The 27,544-nt window shown below is 37.9% G+C and overlaps 1 protein-coding gene across 3 annotated transcripts in view; it reads right to left on the bottom strand.

The window, feature by feature from the left end:
• Ca-alpha1T (Ca[2+]-channel protein alpha[[1]] subunit T) overlaps window positions 1–27,544 on the bottom strand; it is a 114,311-nt gene that overhangs the window by 81,759 nt on the left and 5,008 nt on the right. For all 3 annotated transcript variants that reach the window (XM_069110374.1, XM_069110375.1, XM_069110376.1), the window contains exon 2: window positions 1,019–1,131. In XM_069110374.1, coding sequence (XP_068966475.1) covers window positions 1,019–1,131 — 113 coding nt within the window. The remainder of the gene's footprint in view (window positions 1–1,018; window positions 1,132–27,544) is intronic.

Raw genomic sequence — 27,544 nt, 5'->3', positions numbered from 1 at the left:
AGGTTAACAACTGGGTAAATTCTATACGCATATTCTGTATGGCTTGATAATTAAGTCGTATCACTAATTAAAATTATTCAGCGTAGTCGCGCACGCTGACATAAAAACAGCGAAAGAGAAAGAGCGTTGCGATTTCATCGCGCAAGCTGCAGTCGAAAGTGCAGCAACCTATAAATCGTGACGCACGGAATTGTAATTGCAACCTTTTGCCAAGGTAAATCTGAGCTTAACACCGCACCGTGACAAATGAAAACGAGCAGATAAAGGCCACCGAGATTCAATTATATCTTTTCTGGCCTTTCTTTTTTCTTTTTTTTTTTCTTTTTTTCAATTATCACTCGTAATTAACGATAGCTGCAAATAGCTTTCACAGATATGTATGAAGAGTACACAAGAAAAGCGTGGCAAATCCATATTTGCTTTTTTGACTTTGGACGATTTATTGTAAATTTAATACAAATGTTCACGAATATAACCGAAAATGACAAGTTTACGAAATTTTCTAAACAATCAAATAAAGAATAGTTTTGGCAATGTCCAACAGGGCGGAAAGATATGTGTTCGGTCGCACAATCGACTAAAGGGGACAATTTTAGCGAGGAAAAATTTTGAAATTGATCACTGAATTTTTTAATTGCTGATCGTGCTCTTCGGATACGGACTCGAATATTATAATCCACTATGAAAGATTCGAATAATATTGCAGTATATTCTTTTATAAATATTAATTTCCACGCGAGAAAAGAGAAGCAGTACGTTCAAATATTTGAAGTAGATTCGACAGATTCCACCGAACTGTACAGACTCCAGTAGTTTCAGCTATGTTAAACTAGTCCGATTCTAACGTTCCCTATCTACTTCGCACAGCGAACTCAATGTTTCAACAGAGATTCGCTTGCTATCTTCGAAGCTGGCTATTTTAAAATTTTTTAAATTATGAAAATGGATTATGAAAAATTTTGGAAGAAAGTAGCTATGAAAAATGTTTATATATAGGGAGATAAATAAATATACATACTTGCAATATTTTACAGCGGTTTGTCACACACTGATCGTCGACGCACGGTTGGTACATTCCCAGTGTAATGCAGTTTAAAAGAATTACCATCATGCTCACTCTTTCGAACCACGTGATCATACTATGTTAAGGAAAATAGTTTTCTTCCGTTTTGATAATTAATTAACGCTAACCACAAATTATCCTGGTGAAAGTTACGTATTATCGTTTAAACATGAACAAATAGAATTGTTTATAATCGTTCGAAGGGTTCCATGTGTCAGGAAGATCAACGCTGTATCTTGAATGAAAAATGCGTTTAAATCAGTTACAACACGAGTTGGCAAAACCGCGTAAATACTATTACACAAATTAATAGAAATCTGACAATTCTTATAAATAAAATATCTTTATCTGTGTCTTTTAACTTACAATGTGATTTAAACATCTATCGATCTTTTGTTAATAATTACATGCATAACGTAATTCGCGTTCGCGATTAACAATATAACAATTTGTATCGATATTAACAATTTTCAAATCTTTAATACTTTGAATTAATGGGAATAAATTTTGTTCCATTTTATATTCCAATAACATCGAATCACTGAGACACGTTTCTCTTGCAAGAACGAGATTGTTAGCTGGAACATAGTTGTACGGCTTCGTTCGTGTCAAAATATTCTGCCATTTAGTTAATTACGGGCAGCACTGTACGTAGCTAGCAATTACGAGACAGAGCTCTTGTCAATTGTTTCTGTAGGTAACGTTAGTTAATTAGAAATTCATTTTTATCGTAATATTAATAGCAGTCTGTAATCTGAAAACAAAGGCACACTGTCGTTCATATTAATCACTGTAAGTAAGAATTTGCAAGACAAACAGCTTCTGAATATCTCAAATGAAAATGTTCCCTAAAATAATTTATATTTATACGCACGTGTGTCTTTTCGTTCAATTTGTAATAAATTATTCTATCCGTAAAATTTGTTAAAAAAGACACATAGCAAAATTCGATCCAGCTGCATTAGCTCGAATTATCATACGTTAAGAAACTACATGTATTACATTACGTCCATTTTTTTCTTTAACGGGGTGTCCTGAATTAACTAAAAAATATAACTAAAAACTTCGTCGAAAAGTTTATTTAAATAATTGTTATATCACCTTAAAGTTTATTTTTTTCTTTTTAAAAAACACATTTTTTCTTTAAACTCGCCAACATTTTTAATTTCACACTATTTTCTGCCTTTTTTTTTAGTTCATCGAGAAGAAAAATATATAATAATTTAATCCTTTTCTGGTTTTTCGTTTCACCCCGATTGAACACTGCAGCCCATGAAATAGGCTTAGAAACCTGTTATAATTTTTTCTTACTTTAAAAAAATTTTTTTGTATTCGTTAAATATACAGGGTGGTTGGTGACTGGTGGTACAAGCGGAAAGGGGGTGATTCTACGCGAAAAAAGAAGTCGAAAATATAGAATAAAAAAATGTTTTTTTTTTAATTTTTTCCATCGAGACAACGATCTACAGTGAGATCCGTTATAACGCACCGCACGCGTACCGAGCTAAAATTCAAAGTCGATTTTCTCGAAAACAAAGTCTCAAACGAAAAATTTTTATTCTATATTTTCGACTTCTTTTTTCGCCTAGAATCACCTCCTTTCCGCTTGTACCACCAGTTACCAACCACCCTGTATATAAAACTATACCTCAAAATTCAATAACTTCATTCCCTTCTAAAAAGAAATCACAAAAGGACGCTGTTTTAGAAGATTCTAATTCGGGGCGCCTCCTTAATATTAAAATTGTCCACGCCCATAAAGGTGATGTGATATAAATAACTAATTGTCAGATAAAAATTTGTTTGTTTTTGAACCGAATACGCTTGCGCTATATACCGCCCACTCAGATGCAATTTTCATATTTCAAGGAAGAAACATACGAAATTGATGACGTCATTTTTGTAAAGCTTCAAAGCTTGCAAAGCTTGTAGGAGAACTCTACACAATTGTATTCTCCGAAGTTCGATGAAATTTTGGAAACAATCGTTGCAAATGCAACATGCTATGGCGACACTTTCCTTGGCGAAATTGCGTAAAAAACAAAATTTCTTATCGTGGCCCGTAAAAGATAAAGCGAAGGAACTGACTGTCTACTTTTTACCGTTTCTCTTGGACGAATCGTAAAACCGATGGATTTTTCTCTTTCGACGACATCCTGTCCCCTAACTAACGAATGAGAATTCTATTTCAATTACTAATTATTAATCAATTATTAATATAGGAAATTTATGTCGCCAGAGAAATTTCCACCAGTTTCCATACGAATATTAAATACATTAAATCCAGGAATATAACGTAAATATGCTTTCGAGTTGGAGTAAGCGCGCGATCTTCGATAAAAATCAAACAAGAAGAAAAATAACGCTTAAAAAGGTGCAAATTTCAGTAAGTAAACACGTTGGAAGAACAACCCTCGAAAGTAGAGTTTCGAATTTTGAGAACTTCTCGCCACTAAAATATGCGAAAAATATTCATGCTTCAAAGTTGCACGAAACACATTATTCATGGAACTTTTTGTCACCTTCAGTGGACGGGGGAAAAAATACGTTTACCATTCAAACTCGATTTTTTACAATTCCACGACTTCGGTCCTCCTACCATCTCGTACGAAGACCAATGAACAACATACGTACGACGTTCTGTAACGTGTTATCAGATGGCGAGTCTACGTACGCGAATTTATATCAATCTGAAAACAACGATTCGAAGAGAGCGATACCGAAACGGAATGAAAGATGAAGATGGCTGAAATTAATTTTTAATTCTCACGCATGTACCCTTAAAACGACCGCGAATGCGTTAACATCGGTAATCTATATAATTACGTAAAGAAAAAAAAATTAATACGAAATTTAAGAAAGAAAAGAAGAAAGAAGAAAAGAAGAAGATGGAAAGATGATTCGTTCAATTCGCAATACACACTTCGTTAACAAGTCGAAATGAACATCGTCGTTCTTCCGCGGTAATTCGATTATGAAATAATTGAACGAGCTGTTATCGTAAAACAATATTACCCTTCATTTCCCTGGCTGTTACGTTCAATTGATACAACGACTGGACCAAACTGATGGTCCTTTTTTTTTATTTCTTCCCGATAATTTCTTGGCCTCTACCAATAAGGGGTCAGATATAGCGATCAGGGGTCAGCGAATGCTTTACACGCTGGAGACCGTTCGAAACCGCTATTACCACCCTGTCACACCAATTTAGCCGGTGTTCTACCATTTCGCCATCGTGTCGTCACAAAACGATCGATCGATAAGACAAGGCGCAACTGTAATCTTACAGATCGATCACGGTTGCCAAGTGACTATTACCTAAACACTATCCTCCTCGATGCGTGACTTGAGCTTTCACTCGTGTCAGATAAACCACCAAATGATATTTCACTGGTAATCGACCAGAGAGTGGGCATTTTTTTGTCCAGTTCATTCACAAGAGCGTGCGGGGACCGTCAGTCACGCAGACTGTCACGTTTCTACGTAAATAGAGTCGTCGTGAAATTTATGGAACGATAGCGAAGCTTGGCAAAACGTGGATAGACGACGATTTTCCTAAGAAATTATCGTTAAATCCGAATCTAACAGGGTGATAAACGAAAAATGAGCGTGGAAGAGTCAGCGAGATTCTCTTACTTCTCTGCTGATTTTTCTTCTTCTCAATTATCGCTCGTAATTGGTAGATCCGAGCGCTTAAAAAGTGTATACACTTCTGGTCAAGGGATCGAAGTGCCCTTTACTTTTTGAATAAACGAACGTTCTTGCGCGAGTTTCTAAGAAATGGCAATATCGTAATTGTAACTTCCATTTTTAAATGTAATTAATTATAGTTTCGATACCATGGAGGATCAATATTTTTGCGTAATCGAGAAAGTGATCGCTTTAAACTTTTGCAGGAAATTAAAATTGGTCCATTAGATTCGATTACGTTGACAAGTAGATTAGATTCAACCTGGACGACTCCAACTTTCCAAATCTATCAATTTCTTAACAAAAATTTCTCCTTTGTTTAAACCATTTTTCTTGGCTATCTTCGAGACTTATTCGTTAACAGTAGAACTACCACACCATTCAAATTGACTGGTTCTACAATTTTATTTGAAAATTCCTACTTCATGTTATATCTTTTTTTCCGCAATGACGTAATGACTTTCGCAACGATAACTAAAAGAATAATATAATGAATTTTCTTTTGTTTTTTATGTATTGAAACCCAAAATAATTTTGTATCGAGGCTACTTATACCAATACCAGTGAAAATGACTGGTACTTGTCGAAGTGTAAAAAGGTGCTGCAATCTGTTTATCGAACCACAATCAACCAGTTTCCTCGTTTTGTACAACTTGCCACACGTTTTTCAAATTTGTACCGCGTATCATTCGATACGACGATATCAGTTATGAGGAAAATTGCGGATCGATCGCTAGATCGCTAGATGCTAACCCTAGAAATACCACATCAGTCAATATGACTGGTTCTACTATTTTATAAATGTGTCAACCCTCGTTCAGGGATCATGGTCCCAGACGGATTAATAATACGAAAAATGTACTACATAACATGGAATTGCTTCTGTAAGAAAGTAATAAATCAATAAATATAAAAATATTCTATTATTACGTATTTTTTAAAGACCAGTCATTTTCACTGGTTTTGATAGAAATAGCTTCGTGTTAACTATCGGTTGTTCTAGTGTTAAAGGTCTCGTTCATCGTCTAATTATCCCCTAAATTATACTTGACTAAATTTTATAGCAGATATGCAGATAAAAATCGATATACACGCGCTTCGTAATTGTAATATTTAAACAGTAGTTTTTACGCTGTCGCCGAAATCTCGATAAAACAAATATTGCACACACGTTCCATCAATAAGACGGGATCTTAATAAATCCTTTGAAATCTGAAAATCTTTATTTAATGCCGGGATACGTCGTGTTTCTAAATAAGAGAGTCGTAAAACTGTGGAAACGATGGCGAACGCCAATAAACGACAATTCTCCGCGAGATTCATCGAAAATACATCGAAAATAATTCAAAGCGAGAGAAGCTATAAGCAGTTTATCATGGACATATTCCCCTTGTTTTGTATAATGTCGGCAGTCATAAATTTTACATCGATGCTATGCAAGAAACTTAGTGGAAAAGCAGGCAAGCGAATACAACCACCGATAGCGGGACTCGGAAACTTGGAAAACTTAGCGATACGACGATTTTCGTCGCCAGCATTACGTTGCCTCGCGTGTCTAATAAACTGCATAGAAACTAGGTGATTGACCAACTTTCGTTTGTAGCGACAAAGAGGAATGGCACGCGCGTAGTAACGCGTACTCTGGGAACAATGTTATCGCGTATCCTTTTGTGGGAAGATCTACAACTCGCAAGGACGAGGCGAGCGTAAAAAATTCGAATCGTGGAAAACGTATCGTATAACGCGAATGTGACGAGCGTAGAAAACAACATCGTCGCGTGAAATGGCGTTTTATAGGGTAATAAAAGGCGGTGAATTTCGAGTTGCAAGGGAAAAGCGCATGAATCGCGCGACGCTACACGCAACGCATCGTTCCGACACGATACGTTAACAGGCCACTGACACTACGTTGTTATGTGGCTTTCTACAAGGCTGATGGCCTTCACCACGTTCGAACGTTTCTCGCGTGAAGATGCTAATCTGACGAGACAAAATGTCTTTCATTACTTTCGCTCTTATACTCCGATCGACATATTAGAAGTACGCCTCGTCAGATCGATAAGATCGTTAACGAGTTGTACTTGATTTTTCACTTCGTTTCTTTATGCGCTCTTATTAGGTTGCCCGAAATGTTTCTTTCGTTTTATAAAGAAATAATAGGCGCACAATGTTTTTTTGTTTTATATTAATTTATTGTATTATACACGAACGTAATAATAGAAATAGAACGAAATGGATCATACCTAATTCGATAAAGTAATATAAAACAGAAATTGTTGTTCAGCTATTATCACCGTATGAAACGAAAAAAACTTTTCGGACGACCTAATGTTCGTCGATATGTGAAATGGTACTAGATTGCATCGTGTTTTATCCACGAAACAAAATGTTTTTGATTATTCGCACTTTTATCTTTATTTTATAATGCAATTCATATATCGGAAAAAGCCAGCTCTTTGGATATAAGAGATAACGTACTTAACCCTTTAACCTACAACTACGGGCATAACCCGTATTAGAAGATCGGGCATAGCCCGTATTAGATGATCGGGCCAAACGTAAATATTACGGGCGTAGCCCGTAGTACGGTGATCGGGCCAAATATAATATATAATAGCTTGTTTACGTTTTTGGCCCTTGCGAGTTGTAAAAATTCTCGAACGTAAATCGTAGGTTAAGGGGGTAACGAGCTGTTAGATCTGATTTTCAATGCTGTTTCTTCGTGTACTGATTACGCACAAACGCAAAACATAATTTATATGTTGAAATTGTCAAATTACGTTCGCAACGTGTTTACGATAATTTCGTTATAAACGAACGCTATTCCGCTTCCGCAGTCCGAAAGAAATAGTCGTTTCTTATTCGAATTCGTCCTCATCGATGTATTTTATTTTTATACCTCTGGAATCCTGTCTTTTTTATGCATAATTAAGAAAGGTTTTTGATACGAGTAGATTTCTTTGTATTCCGTCAATAAGATCAAATATTTCTGATCCTCTACGCTTCTACATCGAATCAATCGAATCTTCTACGTCACAGCTCTTCCAGTAACTAAACTCCGTATTCTTACACGTTAGACATATAATTTCTACGTTACGTAAAACGCTACTAAATTGTACGTAATGTGTTAACGTGATGTTATCGATAAACGACATACGAAATGTTTCTTCGAAGTTGAATTTAGTATTGAGTTGGCAACTAAGTGATTGCGGATTTTGTCATTAGGTGGTATTGATCTTAGAGTTTTTCATTGGAATCGAATTGAAGAATTTCTGTGTTGGTATTACTCGATGTTCCCCATAGTTGGATCCTATAGGTCCAAATAGGTTTAGATATGGCGATAACCGAATATGTAGCTAATTTGTCTTACAGGCGACATATTAACCCTTTGCACATGTGTGCAAAGTGTGACTCGACATCAGTTTTTATCTCAGCAGCTCTTTTGTCGACGTTCTTTCATGTTCACCTTTTTCTGTGAAACGTGCGAAAGAAATGTCGAGGAAAATATTAGGTTGGTATGATCACTGGTTCCTACATGCTAAGTTGGTACGACTTCTAACGACGCTTCTTTGTCTTTGGCGTTGGCCCAGTGTTAATTATCTGAGTGTATCCCGTGTGTTTATATGGCTGTACATGGTGGTGAAATATAGGACGTAAAAATTGAATCTGTGTGAATCAATAAATATCAAACTCTAAAACCTACTTAATAACAAGAAAAGCAGGATTGCATCCTGGAAATTGTTTCAAGATATCTCATACACTTAAAAATTACAAAATACAACAATGGTGTGAATAAAACTGGTATTTAAGTGAATTTCTTTCTTCCTTTATTTATTTAAATTGTCTTATTTCTTAGTTAAAGTAACTTTCAAATAAAACGCTTAAAAGCCTTGGGAGCTGTTCGTAACGAAATTGAAATAAAATTTGCAGTGCAAAGGGTTAAAGAATGGCTTCGACATACGATAGAAGTGTAGATTATTCGAACGTCTGTATAGTTGGTAGAGACAATCACGATAGAATGGCTGTATTATTCGACTGTCTGGGTATTCTACTATTCGAATGATTTAGTATCCAAATATTCTGCTATCTGACAGATTAATAATAATATTTGATAATCGATAACGTCGATAATATTCAGTACAATAAATAGTTGCACGCGAACTGTGACGTATAATCCAACTTTGAAACAAATTTAGAAGCTGCGCAGGGAAAAGGAATGTCGAGTATCTGAAGTATCTCTCGTATACGCGCGTTCTGATCGCTTCGTTACGATCACACGTTTTCGTTGAAACTTTCGGTTAAAACGTTCGTCTTAAACGCGAATGTAAATGAAATGCAAAATATAATTTATATCTTGAAATTGTCAAATTACGTTTGCAACGTGTTCACGATAATTTCGTTATAAACAAACGCTATTCCGCTTCTGCAGTGCGGAACAAATAATCGTTTCTTATTCAAATTCGTTCTCATCGATGTATTTTATTTTTATACCTCTGGAATCCTGTCCTTTTTATGCATAATCGATGCGTACAATGATTAATCAATATCTTTCATACGATGTGCACCGTGCAAGAAGACGTTACACCGAGTAGACGTGGCAAAATGGTTAGCTTCGAACTGACGCGTCGTTGAAAGGGTTAAGGGCAAGAGTGGTAAACTTGGTCGCGTGCTGAATTACACAAGAGGGTTCCGAAAGTGGAGTTAACTTGTTGTCGAAAGGATTAAAGCCTGAGCTTTGCGAGGCTACAGACGAGCGACGTACCATTCGATGAATTTTGCCTCGTAAAATTGTTAAAAATCGAGACAACTAATGACGATATTTTGATCATAAATCTTTATAAGATCGAGAAATGTCTTCTTCGTTAACATGGTTAACAATATTATAATTATAATTATAATTATAATTATAATTATAATTGACAAAAGAACAGAATTCGATGGATGATGATAATCTATTTGGATGACAATTAAGTGATTGCGGATTTTGTCATTAGGTGGTATTGACAAAATCCGCAATCACTTAGTTGCCAACTCAATACTAAATTCAACTTCGAAGAAACATTTCGTATGTCGTTTATCGATAACATCACGTTAACACGTTACGTACAATTTAGTAGCGTTTTACGTAACGTAGAAATTATATGTCTAACCTGTAAGAATATGGAGTTTAGTTACTGGAAGAGCTGTGACGTAGAAGATTCGATTGATTCGATGTAGAAGCGTAGAGGATCAGAAATATTTGATCTTATTGACGGAATACAAAGAAATCTACTCGTATCAAAAACCTTTCTTAATTATGCATAAAAAAGACAGGATTCCAGAGGTATAAAAATAAAATACATCGATGAGGACGAATTCGAATAAGAAACGATTATTTCTTTCGGACTGCGCAAGCGGAATAGCGTTCGTTTATAACGAAATTATCGTAAACACGTTGCGAACGTAATTTGACAATTTCAACATATAAATTATGTTTTGCGTTTGTGCGTAATCAGTACACGAAGAAACAGCATTGAAAATCAGATCTAACAGCTCGTTACCCCCTTAACCTACGATTTACGTTCGAGAATTTTTACAACTCGCAAGGGCCGAAAACGTAAACAAGCTATTATATATTATATTTGGCCCGATCACCGTACTACGGGCTATGCCCGTAATATTTACGTTTGGCCCGATCATCTAATACGGGCTATGCCCGATCTTCTAATACGGGTTATGCCCGTAGTTGTAGGTTAAAGGGTTAAGTACGTTATCTCTTATATCCAAAGAGCTGGCTTTCTCCGATATATGAATTGCATTATAAAATAAAGATAAAAGTGCGAATAATCAAAAACATTTTGTTTCGTGGATAAAACACGATGCAACCTAGTACCATTTCACATATCGATGAATATTAGGTCGTCCGAAAAGTTTCTTTCGTTTCATAAAGTGATAATAGATGAACAACAATTTCTGTTTTATATTATTTTATCGAATTAGGTATGATCCATTTCGTTCTATTTCTATTATTACGTTCGTGTATAATACAATAAACTAATATAAAACAAAAAACATTGTGCGCCTATTATTTCTTTATAAAACGAAGGAAACTTTTCCAACAACCTAATATAACACATACGAGTAGATATATAAGCAGCAACCTAACTTGGATATACTGTTAATCGGTGCTACGTATAATACTATCCTTTTGAATCTTATTCTTATTACTAGTAATCAGCATTGTCCTAAATGAAGATACGTTATCTTTAATACTCCAGGCAAATTGCTCCAATTCTCATTACGCTCTGTACGAAGTAGTGCGGTCTTTTCACATGCTCTTCGCTTTTGTATTTCGCCTGCTGTTTTTATTAAGCGTCATGATATATTTTTATATTCGTATTCGTAGAAACGCAAGCGAATTATCTCGTTGCAGGTAATTCTGAATCTTCCTGCACAAGTATATTAGCCTGGAATTTTGAAGTTGCCAAATTCCAAGGGTTAACAAATTAAACGCGGCGGAAAATCTTCATTTGCACAAGGTGTTTGCAAAATGAGTAGCGTCCGGAATTAAGCGTGTCGCATAATGGAAGAATATTTTTCCACTTTTGTTGATTCGTGTGTTAAAAGACGGCGGAATTACGTGGTATGCGAACGGTATACTTTTGCAACATTAACCGGCTCGTTTTTCAATAAAATATTCCTTTACGCGGCAAGATTAACAAAGCCGAATTTACTTCGTTTTAATCGCTTCAAGTGTAAATGGGACGATGTATTTTTAATAGAAATTTTACGACACGCTGAAAGAGCCAACGTTTCTTATGTTAATGAAATATTAAGCTTAAGAGATTATCTTTGAATTATTGGCCACTTAAGATCCTAGCGTTATGAAGCATTTTTATTTATTCAACATGCTTTAAAGTAATATTTTAATTATTACTCTTGTGCAAGAAACCGATCTTTCTTCGCCACTGTTATTCATTTACGCTTTGAAAACAGCCGGATATTTACTATAACGTTGTCGACGTTTATAGATACAGCCGTGTGAATCATAGATGATGCTTTTATTCGAATAAATTATTCAGAAGTTGTCGTATAAATCTGAAATTAATGGTCTCTCGCAAGACAAGCAAATCTTTTTCTCCTCTTCCTTCTTTATTTTATTTATCCGTGTGAGAAAATTCGATACATGGACAAGCATATTCTATACACACGGCGATAATTATTTTTAATGTACCTCTCTATCCTCTTTTTTTTTTTTATTAAAATAAGATACAAAGTACAGAAACATTCTACTGTTTCGTTAAAAATTTAATTGTCTAATTAATTGCTATTATCATATAATCGTATGTGCGTTACGTTTAAGAAAAAAGGAAATGGCAGACTATATTATGCGATCTATTAGCATGAAGCATCGACTCGAGTCAAGATCGCGCGATCATAGATTAAAGTAGGTGTTAAATTGATCGCGTACGATTAATTCGTAGATTAGCGAAATCTCTGTTCTTAATGCCGTTTAATTGCCGTCCGTAGATTCGCATGAAACGCTTTGCAAAATTGTCCCAACGATTTAAGCCGTATGAAATAAATCCATTGAAATAATTTACGTGAACTTCCTTTAATCGAAATTGAATTTAACTTTATCTCGCTAGCCGCTCGTTTATCACCGACGATTGTAAAATAATTAACCGCCGTAAAAATTGATCGCGAAACAAATGAAATTCGGCGAGTGAATCTTTAGGCAACGCAAACAAAGCCGATTGTATTGGCTGAACTGGTAAGAAGAAAATGGCAAAATCATACGGCACAAGTTTGTAACTCTATAACTTGACATTTACCAGTTCGTTACTATTATTAGTTAGTAAATCATTGTGCACGAGGGCCCCGTGAATAATGTTGTTGACGCAACCGTTGCGTCATTCGTTTCGTATGTTCCGACGAGATGACTTAATATCAAGAAAATAAGAAAGAAAAGAAACGCCGCGAAAAAAGAAGAAAAATCGACGATGCGTCGAAAGCAGAAATTATCGAGTCAAAGACGTCCGTAACGAAGAGAAGAATGCGATTCGTAATTTTCTCTTTTTCTGAGCAAAATTTATTAAAAGTACAGACGTTTCCAACGAAAAAAAAAAGAAAGAAAAAGAAAAGAAACTTTCAAGTCGCGTGTTCTATCAGTGAATGTGATAAATTGGCGTAAATTGAGCATGAAGTATTATGGAAAAGCCAGTCGAAGAAGGTGGATCCCTTCATACTTCAGGCGGGCTAACGTTAGAACTGGATCTGACGTTGATGGGAAGGTGATAGAATTCCAAACATAAATTTCCAATAGGCCGCGCTATTGTAGGAACGGGCAGAAGCTTCCCGGCTCTCATTTTCACGGACATACATCAAACGAATTAGATCCGACGCGTTATACAGGCAGCGAGCTATTCGTTCTGCTGCTTGGAAAATAAATGCCGCGGGAATTCACAGCGAAGCTAAATAATTCGTAGGTCAACGCGATTTATGTCTGCATATTTATCATCGAAAAATTGATCGAGTACGAGTCTCCGGTAGAACTGTACGTCAGAGAGAGGAATACGTCTCGTAGGCAATGATAGTGTTATGTAAAGCTTCATTGAAAGATCGGCAACCGACCGTTACCATCGCCTAACGCGCCAAACTGGAAGCTTCTACGTGCAACCCACGTACAATTTATATATAGAATTCGATCAACCAACCTACCCTTCGATGCTAATGACAATTAACGTGTGCCTCGATTCAAGTTCTCGCGTGCTCTTCACGCTTCTGTCTTGTATTACATCGAGAGTCGGTCGAGCGATACACCTTACGAAACGAGATTCGTGCAATATCGACTTTGCTATTTACCATTGGCTCGTGCCTGCGTATATTTTGTGTGTTTCTTCCATCAATTTTGGATTTATATGTACACTCCTCGTCAAAAAGGTAGCCCGTGTGAGCTATCTTTAATTTCTCAATGACGCGTGTAAAGTTTTTCGTCTGCAACGTACAATATCAAAAGATCATGAGCTCAGAATATGCGGTTCGTTGAAAATAATTAAAAATATTGTGAGGTTTAACGTGTAACAAAAAAAAATTGTTTCGCTTTAAGAACGAAACGATAACAGAATCTGTCAATATGTTTAGAAATTGCTCAGTAGTTCATGATCTATCAACGAGTAAAGATTACAGTACAATGTTATGTAAATTTGTAAGTATGTGGAAGGCGAGAAAAAATTAAACGTGTCTGAAAAAAGCAAATTGTTGAACTAAAACAGCAGCTGTTAGCAGTAACTAAAATATCGAAAGTATTAAGAAGAAGTCGTAAAGTAATTTCTTAATTTCTTAAAAAATGTTTCTTAAAAATTAAAGATAGCTCGCATGGGCTATCTGTTTGACGAGGAGTGTAGGTACAGGTTTTTCGAATAAATGATGATGTACGCTCGCTGTTGACGCTGTATATGGATGTATAATGGTAGCTTAGGAGAGTAGGTTTTACGAAATATTACGTAACGTATACATTGTACGTGTTATATAAAAGATTTTGAAATTTCGCTGCCACTATAATAAGACTCGGAGGATATCAACGTCATAGTGGTAAAATTTGAAGGAAATCCGGCGATATACGCAGAAGCTACAAGATATTTAGCGCAAGTATATATTTCACGATGATCGTAAAAGACAAATTTCTGACAAATTGCGAGAATTCTGCACGCAGATGCGCGCCGTTCCGTTTAGAAAATCGATTGCCGTCGTCACGCGAGGCTCTGCTTACTTTCGCCGATATCTTTTATCGAATTCGAAAGCGATAGCCCCGATTTACATCGCTTTAAAACTGATCAGGACGCGAACTTTTAAACGTAACAAATTAATCGTCGGAGAGAACAGATGGCGAACGTACTCGCACAAAGCGGAGAGACGCTGGCGCTCGTGTACGCGAAGCTTCTTCGTCACGGTGCAATAAAATGCACACGTTCGCACCAAGTGTTGGATAATTGAATCGTGCGATTAGTTTTACGTACGAACCCTTACACGCGCACGTCCTTCGGATCCTTATCTAAATTTATGACCCGGCCACTACCAATCTCCGATAGTCTTCGACTGGGAAACTGCACCCTGCCACCCTCGAGTTCGGGGGTGTGTCGTTTTAGATTCGAGAGACGCGACAGAAGTCACTAATAGGAAGAAACTAGACTCGGTCGTGGCTTATAAAAAGACGAGTTCTTTGCATTTAGGATAGTTCCTATTGCCAGACGAATTTTTCAAAATATCGTAAGCGACACGTAGCTAGCGAAGTGATGAAAAGAAGTGATGAAGAGTCTGTAAAAAGACACGCAAAATCGTTACAACGTTGAAAATCCATAAAGCACAAGTTAAAAAAATCAGATTGAAAAATTTGTTGGAGAATATTTATAAGAGAGCGATTCAAGCTTTCTTAACAAACTTACTATCGACGATTAATCGGTGGAACGAAGTTAGCTAAAGACGTACGTACTTTAGAAGATGTTTTAAAAGTATATTAGGTACACTGAGTAACGTGTACTTCTTTGATATATTTCTTCAGCTCTGTTAATTAATTTTTTAACGACTAAATAGACTTTACTTTCAAAACGCGACGTCCGCGCCTTTTGAAGAGGGCGCAACGCTTTCTGAAGTAGCTGCACCGCCTTTACAACTGGACATCGTATAGCTAAGTACGGTCAGAATTACGAACCTTTGATGTATGCAGCTTTCAAACATCTGTTTCTTTACAAAAGCTCACAGCTTCTTCTTGTATATTATTCATTTATGAAATCATTAATAGCCCTGTAAACGGTCCTCGAATCTTCCACAACATCGATCCTCGTATTTCATCTGTACATTGTAATTACGAAACACCGCACGTGCTTTTTCCAAAGCTGCTTTTTATTTTTTATTTTTTAGTCTGGAGAAAACGAAGAATAGCATTGCGATAGAAACGCTATTGTATAAGGATGATCGTCAAGTTTATAGAATTCAGGAGAAGATCAATTTAAGTTGAGCACAAAACAAAAGAAAGTAAGGAAAGTAACGAAATAACAGTCTTTCAAAGTTAAAAGTTAGTTTCCCGCCGCGAGAGAAGTTGCGTATTGGTAGTCACCTTAAATCCGAGTGAAAAAGTTAGAATATTTATTTAGGGACAAGTCACACTTGTTCTGCCTTCCAAACACTTTAATCTTCCCTTGCACTTGCCTTATTCGGATACTACAACGAACTATGATATATCTTTGATCAACTTTTCCCTATACTGCAACTACTACTATCATGCGTTGTCCATACTCTTCGTAAATATAATACACAATGGATGCAGTGTCTATCGATACGAATAAACAATTTTTGTATCGCTTTCCTCCATGTTATTCGTAACTATCGCCCTCTTTCGCGTGTACATTAGCATACTTGAAGAATTTTTTATTCATTTCGCTATTCATAATTTTCGAGATATCGACCAATTATCGAAGATATTGGAATATTGCATACCGGCAATACCTTTGGTATTTTGTGAAACGTTGCCTATTTATCAGTTTTTCAACAAATTCTTCCCGTTTTCAACCGCGTTAAATTAAAACGCATATTCTTCCACTGAAAGTGATCCACTGAAAATCTCTTCTTCGTATCTAACTCGAATCTATTTCGAAAATTCATACGTTTGCAAGCTGACAAGAAGACGCGCGAGACATCTCCGACAAGCGGAACAGCAAGAAACTCGTACCCTAAATATCTCATAGACGGAAACGAACGACTTAAACCATCTGGAAGTGCAAAAGACTGGGCGATGCGCGTGTAGGATGGAAATTGTCGCGAAGGTCTGACGATGGCAGAACCGGACGAGACGTTTCCTCGGACAAATCGCGAGAAAGCCGCCGCGTTATCTACTTTCCACAAACATACGGAGTGTGTCCGATCAATAAACGGCTGGCCTCCGCCAGGCTCTCTCCTCCGGTGTAACCGTCGAATCTTGCCGCGGCGCGGCTCGCGCCGCCGATGCAAAAAAGGGGAAAGAAAAAAAGAATAGGTGGAAGCGGAACCTGGAGGTTTTCGCAACGGTGGCGATGTTGGTCCGCGTCGCGTCTGCCCGCTCGAGTAAAAACACGAGCAACAGTTTGCTTCGAAGCATCTCTGTGTGTCTCTTTGTGCCAGGACACAAGAGACCCGGTGGCGGACGAAGAATAAACTGGCACAAAGGTACGCGCCACGATTCTGAATGCGAAGATCTGCTCACGGTGAAATTCGGACGGAAGCGTTTCAAGCCACGTACACCACGACTCAAACCGTCCGTGCATTGCCTACAGGCGAAAAAATAACGAAGCCAGGATTCCATACGCTATTTATGATTGAGCGTGTGTACACGATGAATTATTCCGCGTTTCAGCAGAGGCGGAGGAAAAGTAAATTTAGTCACGCAGCTTCCGCGAACGTGCGAGAGAACAGCCGAGAGTCTCGTCGGTCTTCTAGGTCACGAGATGCACGATTATCGAGCGCGATTCCACTCGTCCACCAATAATCTTTCGCCAGGAGAAAATTATTATTAATACGCTTGTAACATCGTTATATACGGTGGCCCGTGAAACGCGTACGAATTATTTTATTTTATTCATTTCGTGGTATTGATGCCACGCGGCTAAAACACCATTTCCACTTGTCTCTTACGTCACTGCTCGGGATGATTCTATAGCGATCGAAGCAACTATCGCGTACCTTTCGCGGTGGTATATACGTGCGTTGTAAGAAACATTTTGAGCGTTTCGTTGGCAGCGTAGAGAGACTATGAGCGTATAGAGCATGTCGCTATAATATCGATGAAATTACAAATCAACGTGGTTATCGTACGTGTTACAACGTGTATTGTATAATGCGTTTTGTAATTGACGCGTTCAAACGTAATATATATATATATATATATATTTCGTATAGAGTATGTGCATCGAGCGAACGATTTTGAAATTTCGTTGGTATCGTATTGGGACACGACTGCCATGATAGCATTGGTAAAATTTCAAGCCAACGTATTATACATATTACACGCATTGAATGAAACATTTTGAAATTTCATTAGCGTCGTAACGAGACACGCTGCCATAATTGTATCGATCAAACAAATCAATCTGAAAATGTACTGTACGTATTATATATAAAATGTATTGTATAACGACGTACTAATATTCTATGTATTAATTAAAATGATATATTAATTAATATATTACTTTCGTATTATCGTTACATATTATTCATATGTTAACCAGTTCGCTATAGCAACATAGAAAGAAGAAGAGTTTCTCGTAATAGATGCAAAGTCTGATATATGATGGAGCACTATTGTTATTATTATTATTATTGTTATTATTATTATTACTATTATTATTATTACTATTATTATTACTATTATATGTGTCCATCTGTCGTACGAAACGTATTGATATTCCATTATCGCTACGATGAATCCCGTGACGATTATATCGATTAAATTTCGAAGCAATTTGAAGATGCGCACATCGCATATTTAATATAAAACGTACACGTATAACGAGTTTGTGAATTTCCTCCAGCGGGTGGAATTGAAATTTGAACGCGAGAAGTGCGGGATTTTGAAATGTTGAGCACTTGGTGGTGGCCGGTAGCGTGATTATCGGCGTTGCGAGGGTGAAAGGCACTTGATTCCAGGAAAGTTTTAATTGAGGTGTCAATCACGAGGACAAAACGGTAAATCCTATAGTTAGCCTGCGTTATCTACTGTTTGCTCTCTGTAGTTCTTTCCTTCTCGCGTATTTTTATTCTTCTTTTCTTCTATTTTCTTTTTTTTCTTTTTTTTTTTTTCTAGACCGAATGTGGGAACGTAAATTGTCATCATCCTTTCAAAATGATTGCTTGGAATTCTAAAATATCGAAAGCTCGTCGCCTCTGTTATTTTAGGCTTTTCACGCTCTTTTTTTATCTATTTTTAACAGATCCTAAATGGACGTGCTATATTTAGTAACTGGAATATTTTCGAAATGGATTAATATCTCTGGATGCTCGCACTGTTTAAAACAAAATTCCACGCTGAAAATATCCTAAACTAAATATATTGTAACTTATGACACGTTCCCGTGGTAGACGATGATTTTCACGATCGCGAAATTTTCGTTTATTGTCTTCGTTGGCGGATTGAATTTAATTAATTCCTCGACCTTGGGAATTATTTTTAAAAAATTCTTCGCGTTAAGCTTAAGAAACAATGCCGTTACAATCGCGAATTTTCAAATTACGTCTCGTTAGAATCTCCATACGGTCTCTTAATACGGTCGACTTTGCTTTCCTTCGTCAAATCTGCTGATTAAAATATTCTTCTCGTTCTTAAAATATCGATAATTTCTACGATTATTAAACGCGTGAAGAACCATCGAGTAAATTTATCCGTATCATCATTCACGATATTCCATAAATCACTCTGCAAATATCAGCTGCAAAAATACACAATGCGTGATTTTCATTTTAAGGTTGATCAACGAAGAGATTCGTTCTCTTGCGATACTAGCGATACCCTGGCTAATTATTTTTATTGTACAAATTAAACGTAACTGCACTTGTTACTTGACCTACTTATCGAAGGCTAACGCTATACAGTTTCGTTGTCCGCAACGTTCGCTTCGTGATATTCGTTAAAGCGAAGAATCCAGCTGCTTGTAGATCGAAAACGATACACCATAACGATTAATAACCAGAAATAACTGGAAATGAAATCGTAAACGTTCGCGATGTTAACTCGGAGAAATATTCAAACATTTAAAACCTATAGTTCCCGGAATATATCTTCTTTTCATCAGAAGAATTACGAGCAGAAAGGAAGTCGACTAAATTGAATTTTTAACAAGCGAGTTGAAATCTCTATGGGCCAATATAGACGCTAATAACGCATTCAGATGGATGTATTGTTAAAATCAAAATAAGAACAAAAGGCCAGCTGATTCGTCAAAGCGAAATACGACAAAAGAAGAAAAAATAGATAAGCGAGTTTCAAGCGATCACGCGATTCAACAAATGGCATCATCCATATCAATAAAGAGCTCTTCAGACAATTATATTTTTTATTTGTCGCAGTACGTGCAACGATTGATCACGCACACGATCGCGATGTTACTATGATCGTCGCTGTGATCCTAATGATGCAGACGCGGATAAAGCGTATTGCGGATAAAACATATTGTTACATTCCGTCTCGTTGTTCGCCGCCAAATACCAAAAGCATTTCGCGTGATTTCAATGCGCAAAATAAGACACATATGCGTTTCCTCGTGCTATCGTTCTGTTGACGATCGATAAACGCGCTCCCATTACGAACCGAAGATACGAAAAGTCGATACTTTGGGCATTAATTGGCAAAGGACTGTTAAAATTGTACAAATCGTGGCTTTGAATTTACATTTTGGAAATTAAATCAGATCGCGCTGGAACACGCGCGAGTAAAGTTCGTTCCAAGAGTTTAAAACTATCAGCCACGCGTGTATTTCCGAACGAAGAAACGAACGACGACCAAATGAACAATTTCCATTATCGTGTTTTTAAAGTGGACATTTCCTACGCGAGAAAATCTGTTGAATATTCTCATTGACAGAATATGGAATGATCGGAATTTTTATTATTTATTAATATTATTTTTATCGAAATAATCGTGGTATAAAAAAAAAGAAAGTTTGATTATTAAATACAGGGTGGTTGGTAACTGGTGGTACAAGCGGAAAGGGGGTGATTCTAGACGAAAAAAGAAGTCGAAAATATAGAATAAAAATTTTTCGTTTGAGACTTTGTTTTCGAGAAAATCGACTTTGAATTTTCGTTCGGTACGCGTGCGGTACGTTATAACGAATCTCACTGTAGATCGTTGTCTCGATGGAAAAATTAAAAAAAACAAAATTTTTATTCTATATTTTCGACTTCTTTTTTCGCGTAGAATCATCCCCTTTCCGCTTGGACCACCAGTTACCAATCACCCTGTATAATTTGTGATCTGGAATAATTGCGAATACATGTGTTCACGCGTCGAACTAATTTTCGCTTCTTCCATTCAATTGCCAACTAACCAAACGAAACGATAACGACGGACACGCGCAAATGTCGTATTGCGCTCACGTACACGCGTCCAACGTGTTACGAATCTTTATCGAATCAAATATAATTTCCTTGCTACTTGGAATCAGACTATCAGCAACAACAGCTGTCTTAACCGAACGGGCGATTTGTCCGTGTCAGAAATTCACCTACTAGAAAATACCACTATGTTTCATGAATATAGAACTAGCCTGAAGCTTGGAAAGCATATTCCTAGGTATATTAGATTTTAAACTTTCACGATGATTAGATATCACATTTGTAATTCTTGGGAGTAGCGTTATCGATGCGTTGTACTTTGTTCCATCGTTTTGTGAATATTCCAGGTCGAGACTCGAAGAAACGCGAGTATATCGTCCATATGGTCGTAAAAGTTTAAGATCTAGAAACTATTCTGAATCCTAAGACCAAAGGAGAATGTAACTTCTCCTGTTCTTCCTCTTCGTGTAGTCTTCGTCTAAGAACGTTGGAAAGCGTAAACGCGTAAGAATTGAAAGTTTCAGCCAGTTTTTATAGTTAGGAAACACAAGGCGCGTGCTACTGGCTCGTCGATGAAAAATTGACAAGAGCAACGATATCTCGGAGGATGTTCTTTCTACCCTTTTGCCGATAATACCGATGTTCTATAGGTTCGTGAGCCGTTAACACAGAGAGGGGAACGCGCTGGATTTGTAACACTTTCTGCCGCAGCAAGAACACCGATAACTTTTATCTTTCGCGCCCGCAAACATTCAGGCCAGTGTCTTTATCTAACGTGATCCCGTGGATACGCGAGCCGATAAGACTCGTGCACGGAATAAACGAATCGAGTGGTGGCTTTGATCGACCTACAGGATATAACCCGGATATCACGTCTCCTGTGCACGGCAAGAAATTGATGTTCCAAGGCTGCCTGTCTTACCTCCCCTGTTATCAATCCCGGATCAACGACAAGAGCACTGCCTAAAGAAAAGCTAGTTCCATTAAGAAATAGTTTCTTTCTTACGTAACAGGTATCAGGGATATCGATCTTCTACACACGAAATTTGTATTAACGCATATGGAAGATGTTAGGTTTTAGAAGATGTTGAGTTAAATTTTAAGTAAAAGTTGAAATACACGTGGTTTCCTTCAAACAACTAAGAGAAACGAGTCTCGACGTTTCATATTTTCCGTCGACTTTCGTTCACGAATATGAGCAAATTTCATGTTCCTAATACTAGTGTAGTATCGTGGACAAAAGGCCTAAGAGATATCGGGTGAACCATAAACAGTGTCGCGAGAAAGCCGAGGTGCCCATCAATGTGTCGTCGGTCCTTCGTGACCCTGGCCACGAGCGGTTGCGGAACACGTGCGTGGTGGAGCTAAGACAAAAGACAAAGGGATGCTAAGGGACATAGACGAATTAACAGTCAGTGTCAATGGAGAAACCGGAGAGTGTTTGTTGAGAAGTCAGAGAATGCGAATTGCTTTGTCGAGAGAGTGTGATCCGCGTGAGAGAGAGCGTTGGATCTATGGTGACGAGAATTGCGAATTAACTATCTAGTTGTCTTAATTATAATACGTTGTTGTATTTAGTTCACGTTAAACAACCATCGTTTCTTGTTTAATCGACATATGTACAATCCATTATTATTAATAAATTAATTGTAGTATAGGATGCTGAGGAAATATTAGGTTGGTATGATCACTAGTTCCTACATGTTAAGTTGGTACGACTTCTAACGACGCTCTTTTGTCTTTGGCGTCGGCCACGTGTTAATTATCTAAGTGTATCCGATGTGTTCGTATGGCTGTACATGGTGGTGAAATACAAAACGTAAAAAACTGAATCTGTGTGAATCAATAAATATCAAGCTCCAAAACCTATTTAATAACAATAATAACGATTTCTCGTCATTCGTGTCACAGCAACATCGAACGACTGTATTTCGGGATCAACGTACGCACAGTGTATCTTGCGAATCTGGTGATATTGTTCGTAACGCTACGTGTGTTACGCGTATGCTCGACGCGACACGCGTTTCGTTGAAAATCAAACGGACGATTTTCACGATATCTGTGAACGCATGCGTGTTATTTTAATTGAATGACCTGTGTGCCGAGATCAATATAAGCGAAGTTATTACGATTGATGAAACAACGGGACCGGTTGAAGATTCAACAAGCTCGACGATGATCGAGAACAGGCGTGAACGATAGATCCGACAGAGTAAACGACACGAAAGCAGATCTCGAGAGATACAGTGGCTCGCGAAAGTGTCTCAGCTCTTGTAGAAACTCTCTATGAATTATAGACGCGTTATGAAAGATTCTGAAATTTCCCTGACGCTCTAACAAAATCATGATCGTATTGGTGAAGTTTCAAAGGAATCTGAAAGTGAATATGAAAGTTGCTGCTTCACCGAGATCACCAAAATATCGTATTTCGGACGGTCAGTTTTATTCGTTACATTGGTAAGCCACGGTATTTAACGAGACTATATATTTGCAATAAAAGTGTCTTGCAATTTCCAGGTACATTTTCAGATTGGTTTCGACATAATCGTAACACTCGTGTTTCGTTACAGTGCTAACGAAATTTCAAAATGATCCGTATAATACACGCAACATACGCGTAATATATGATACGTTCTAATACTTAAATATATCATTCTTTTTATATAATAAATACAATATACAGGGTGGTTGGTAACTGGTGGTACAAACGGAAAGGAGGTGATTCTACGCGAAAAAAGAAGTCGAAAATATAGAATAAAAAATTAAAAAATTTAAAAATTTTTTAAATTAAAAAAATAACGTCAATCGAGACAACGATCTACAGTGAGATCCGTTATAACGTACCGCACGCGTACCAAGCGAAAATTCAAAGTCGAATTTCTCGGAAACGAAGCCTGAAACGAAAAATTGTTATTCTATATTTTCGACTTCTTTTTTCGCGTATAATAAACACAATATGTATCATTTCCAAATTGAGACATTCTGCAGACAATGCGAAACAGTCTCGTTGCAATGAAATTTGCCAATGAAATTTCCAAATGTTTTATACGATACGCGTAATATACGTAACATCATTACACGTGATATACGATACGTTTCAATTGTAATACGCGTTATATAATACGAGTTATAAATTGACCAGTATTATCACGATAATGGCGTCTCGTTAGGCTGCTAATAAAATTTCAAAACGTTACATACAACGCGTAAAATTTGCCTCTGACAAGCGTTGAAATACTTTCCTGAGCAGCTGTAAACGATCAAGAAAAGGATTAGTCAGTCGGCGCTAGAACACGGAGATACGGAGCCGAAGAAGTGTCAGGGACGCCGATCGGAGAACCACGCTCCTTTCGAATTCACTGTTCTCGCGATACGACGATCGATCGAACGAAGCTCGCTGAGCCTGGAGACCTAAATCTCGGTGAAAATCCACCCTTACATTCAGCCGCCTCCGCTCTTTCTTTTCCTTTCGTTGCGGCTGTTCTTCTCGCAATCTCCAGGATTTCCTATGCTTATCGATGATTCATTGCGTTCCACGCGATCGCGGCATGGCCACGCGAGATCGACGAATAAATACCGAGCATAAATGTCGCGACAGTAGCGCCTTCTTTCGTCCCACGAATTGTATTCCCTTCGGACTTCGCCATGGTTTTCATGCAAATAGCGAAATCCTCGAATTTACTCCTAAAGTCGTATCGAGCGGAATTCTGGCCCGAAGACAAATTCCAGCGCATGGTAGCACAGAGTTAGGAGATTTTCCGGCGAGTAGGCGCATCGGCAACAACTCGGAGGAATCTCGCTAGCGTGGAATAAAATTAACGTCCGGCTGGAACAATTTTACGGGGGCATTTTACACGAACGAAATTTACGTATCGCTATCGTTCTCAAGTATTTGAACATCTGCGCGATGTTTCTCTCTACAGTTGATCCTCTAGTTCTTGCCATAACCGAGATAAAATATTATACTATCGCTAAGTTGAAACTGGAACAAGAAATACGCCTGGATCCTTTTACGTACGTAACGAATGCTTAATACACTTATATACAGGGTGGTTGATAACTGGTGGTACAAGCGGAGAGGGGGTGATTCTACGCGAAAAAAGAAGTCGAAAATATAGAATAAAAAAATTTTTTTTTTAATTTTTTCCATCGAGACAACGATCTACAGTGAGATCCGTTATAACACACCGCACGCGTACCGAGCGAAAATTCAAGGTCGATTTTCTCGAAAACGAAGCCTCAAACGAAAAATTCTTATTCTACATTTTCGACTTCTTTTTTCGCCTAGAATCACCCCCTTTCCGCTTGTACCACCAGTTACCAACCACCCTGTATATATTATCTCGTGAAACATATATGAATTTTTTAAATGTGACTAAAAATACGTATTCCTATCCCTAGCAAAATACCAACGTTGGACAAACACGCTTAATGTCGCTTGATACAAACACCAGCGATTTCTATCTGCTCCCAATTACTCTTTCTATTGAGAATATAAATATCATGTATTTATACCGCTCGATCTTATCTATGCTTTTCATCGATATCTACCAACTATGCTACACGATTGACTGAGACAAGATCAAAATCAAAATCAAAATCAAACGAAACAATCTCATCCGAATTGTATTCGCGTCTACGATCGTTCCAACATCCGCGTACTTGTAACTGCTAGCGTGACACTCGTGCTAGCGTGATTCCACCGGGACAGAAATTTCGTCGAAAGGACGAGCGACGAAAGATTGGAATGCGTGCGAAGAAGATCGATCCCAGGGAACCAGGGCAATCTAAGGCGAAGAACAAGGACAAGACCGCGTCGCGACTCGTTGGAAAGTCGCAACGAGACATCCGCAGCGCTCGAAACACGCGATGATTCCTATTACTTCCGTCTATCTAACGATTCATCGGTAGCATCTGTCAGCTGTTTCTCATCGATGCCTGGAATCTCATTTACCGAACGCTTAATAGACAATCAGCCGACCGAAGCGGCCGGGCAAATTGTTTCGATCGACTGCCACTTCCGGCGGCATTCGACGCTGTCGAAGATTGCCTCGTTGACGCTTCGGTCATTCGATTATTTTTCACCCGTTTGTAATGGAGTTCGGCCTCGCGTCGTTGACGACGTGCGCCGCATCGAAAAGAAGAGGAAGAAAAGAGGTCAGCGGGCTCCAGGATCGGACAATATCGACGAGGAGGAAACGAAAGAACGGAGCGTTGTTGCGGGGCCGACGTGAATCGTTTCGTCGGGTGTCGCATCCGGCTCCATCGCCGGTGTCCGCGAAATTACCCAATCGATGACTGCCGGACATCTGCGTTCTGTTTCTGTCTCTTTGCTATCGTGCTGCGTTGATCGAGTTCGCTGTTTTCACGAGTATAGTCGTCACGAGGAAATGGCGATGGTTTCTCATACGACGAGCATACTCGTCAGGCGTGCAAAGTAATTGCAACTTGCTGTTTAAATTGCAGTTCAGTAATTGCATTAATAACATTGGGAAATAAAAGGGTCGTTTCGCCATCGCCATCGTCTACTTCTTCCCACACATTTTAGGCACACGCTTTTCAAAGAGGTCGCAATCGCTAACTGCTTAGTCGAAGATGAAACGAATGAACAACGTGTGACAAGTTACGTTTCTAGTCTTTCGTGAGACAGTGCTTTTAACTACTTCAGGCTACTGCCAAATTGATCGATCCGTGTTCATGAATTTTTGTAAAACGGTTAAAGCGAGACGAATGTAACGGACCAAAAATGTTCCCAACTTCGAACGCGGATGATTCAGGTAACATGGTCGGAAAGAAAGACGTATATGCTATGTAATATTTCGCAAAAATGTAACGTTATGACGTAGTAGATATATTCCGATCTATCGTGGCTCGCGAGATATATCAAAAGGCTTGGGGCTTGCAAAACATAAAATTCGCGCGATTCTATTTTATAACGGTACAAGTTATATAACAGTAGGCTAAATCGAAAGTAATGTCAAAGTTAACGATTCCGCATTGTCCAAAGTATGTAACAAAATACTTAACATCCGAAATAGAAATCTCACTTTCGCAAATTAATTTATCCGAAGACGGCAAGAACAATGCGAAATTCTAAAGTAGATTTTCGAAAATAGCGTTCGTAATTGTCACTTTCCTACGCGTTCCAATTTATCGAGTTAATCGCCACAGCTTCTAATTGCCAGAACCCGTTCATCCGAACGTCAGTCTGTCGCACATTCCTTACAACGATGACCGATCCGATAATACGATTTATAAAACGCTCAATGACGATTTTATTTCGCGAAGCGAATATAAAAATGACTTTAGCATAAAATTCGGAGATTGTTAAAGTGACAAGCTTCTTACGATGCGTTTTTAGCGACTGATTTTTCTTCTTCTTTTCTTTTTTTCTTCGCGTTATCCGTATAAACGACTACGTCATCTTACTGGTATTCTCATTTCTTTGAAAACGACCAATTAGATCGAGGTCGATCGAGCGATAGACATGGAACCATTGCATCCGGTTGCAGACGGCAGCATGAGGAAAACCGTGGCAGCAGGAAGCTTAGAAACGTCAACGAGCGAGCAAGTAGATGCGACTACACCGTGTCTGAATCATTTATCGGACAATAGTAGTATAACGCGATGATTATGCAGACGTGTCGCTGCATCCAATTCGTACTCCTTGCAGGTTGGAATTATACCAAGATGATATCGCGTGAAGTTGAAATTCTAACGTAAACCACGTCT

The sequence above is a fragment of the Bombus flavifrons genome, chromosome 3, assembly GCF_040668555.2.
Source record: "Bombus flavifrons isolate JBK064 chromosome 3, iyBomFlav1_principal, whole genome shotgun sequence".
In the NCBI taxonomy this organism is placed as follows: Eukaryota; Metazoa; Arthropoda; class Insecta; order Hymenoptera; family Apidae; genus Bombus; species Bombus flavifrons.
This window is presented reverse-complemented; position numbering and strand designations above follow the sequence as displayed.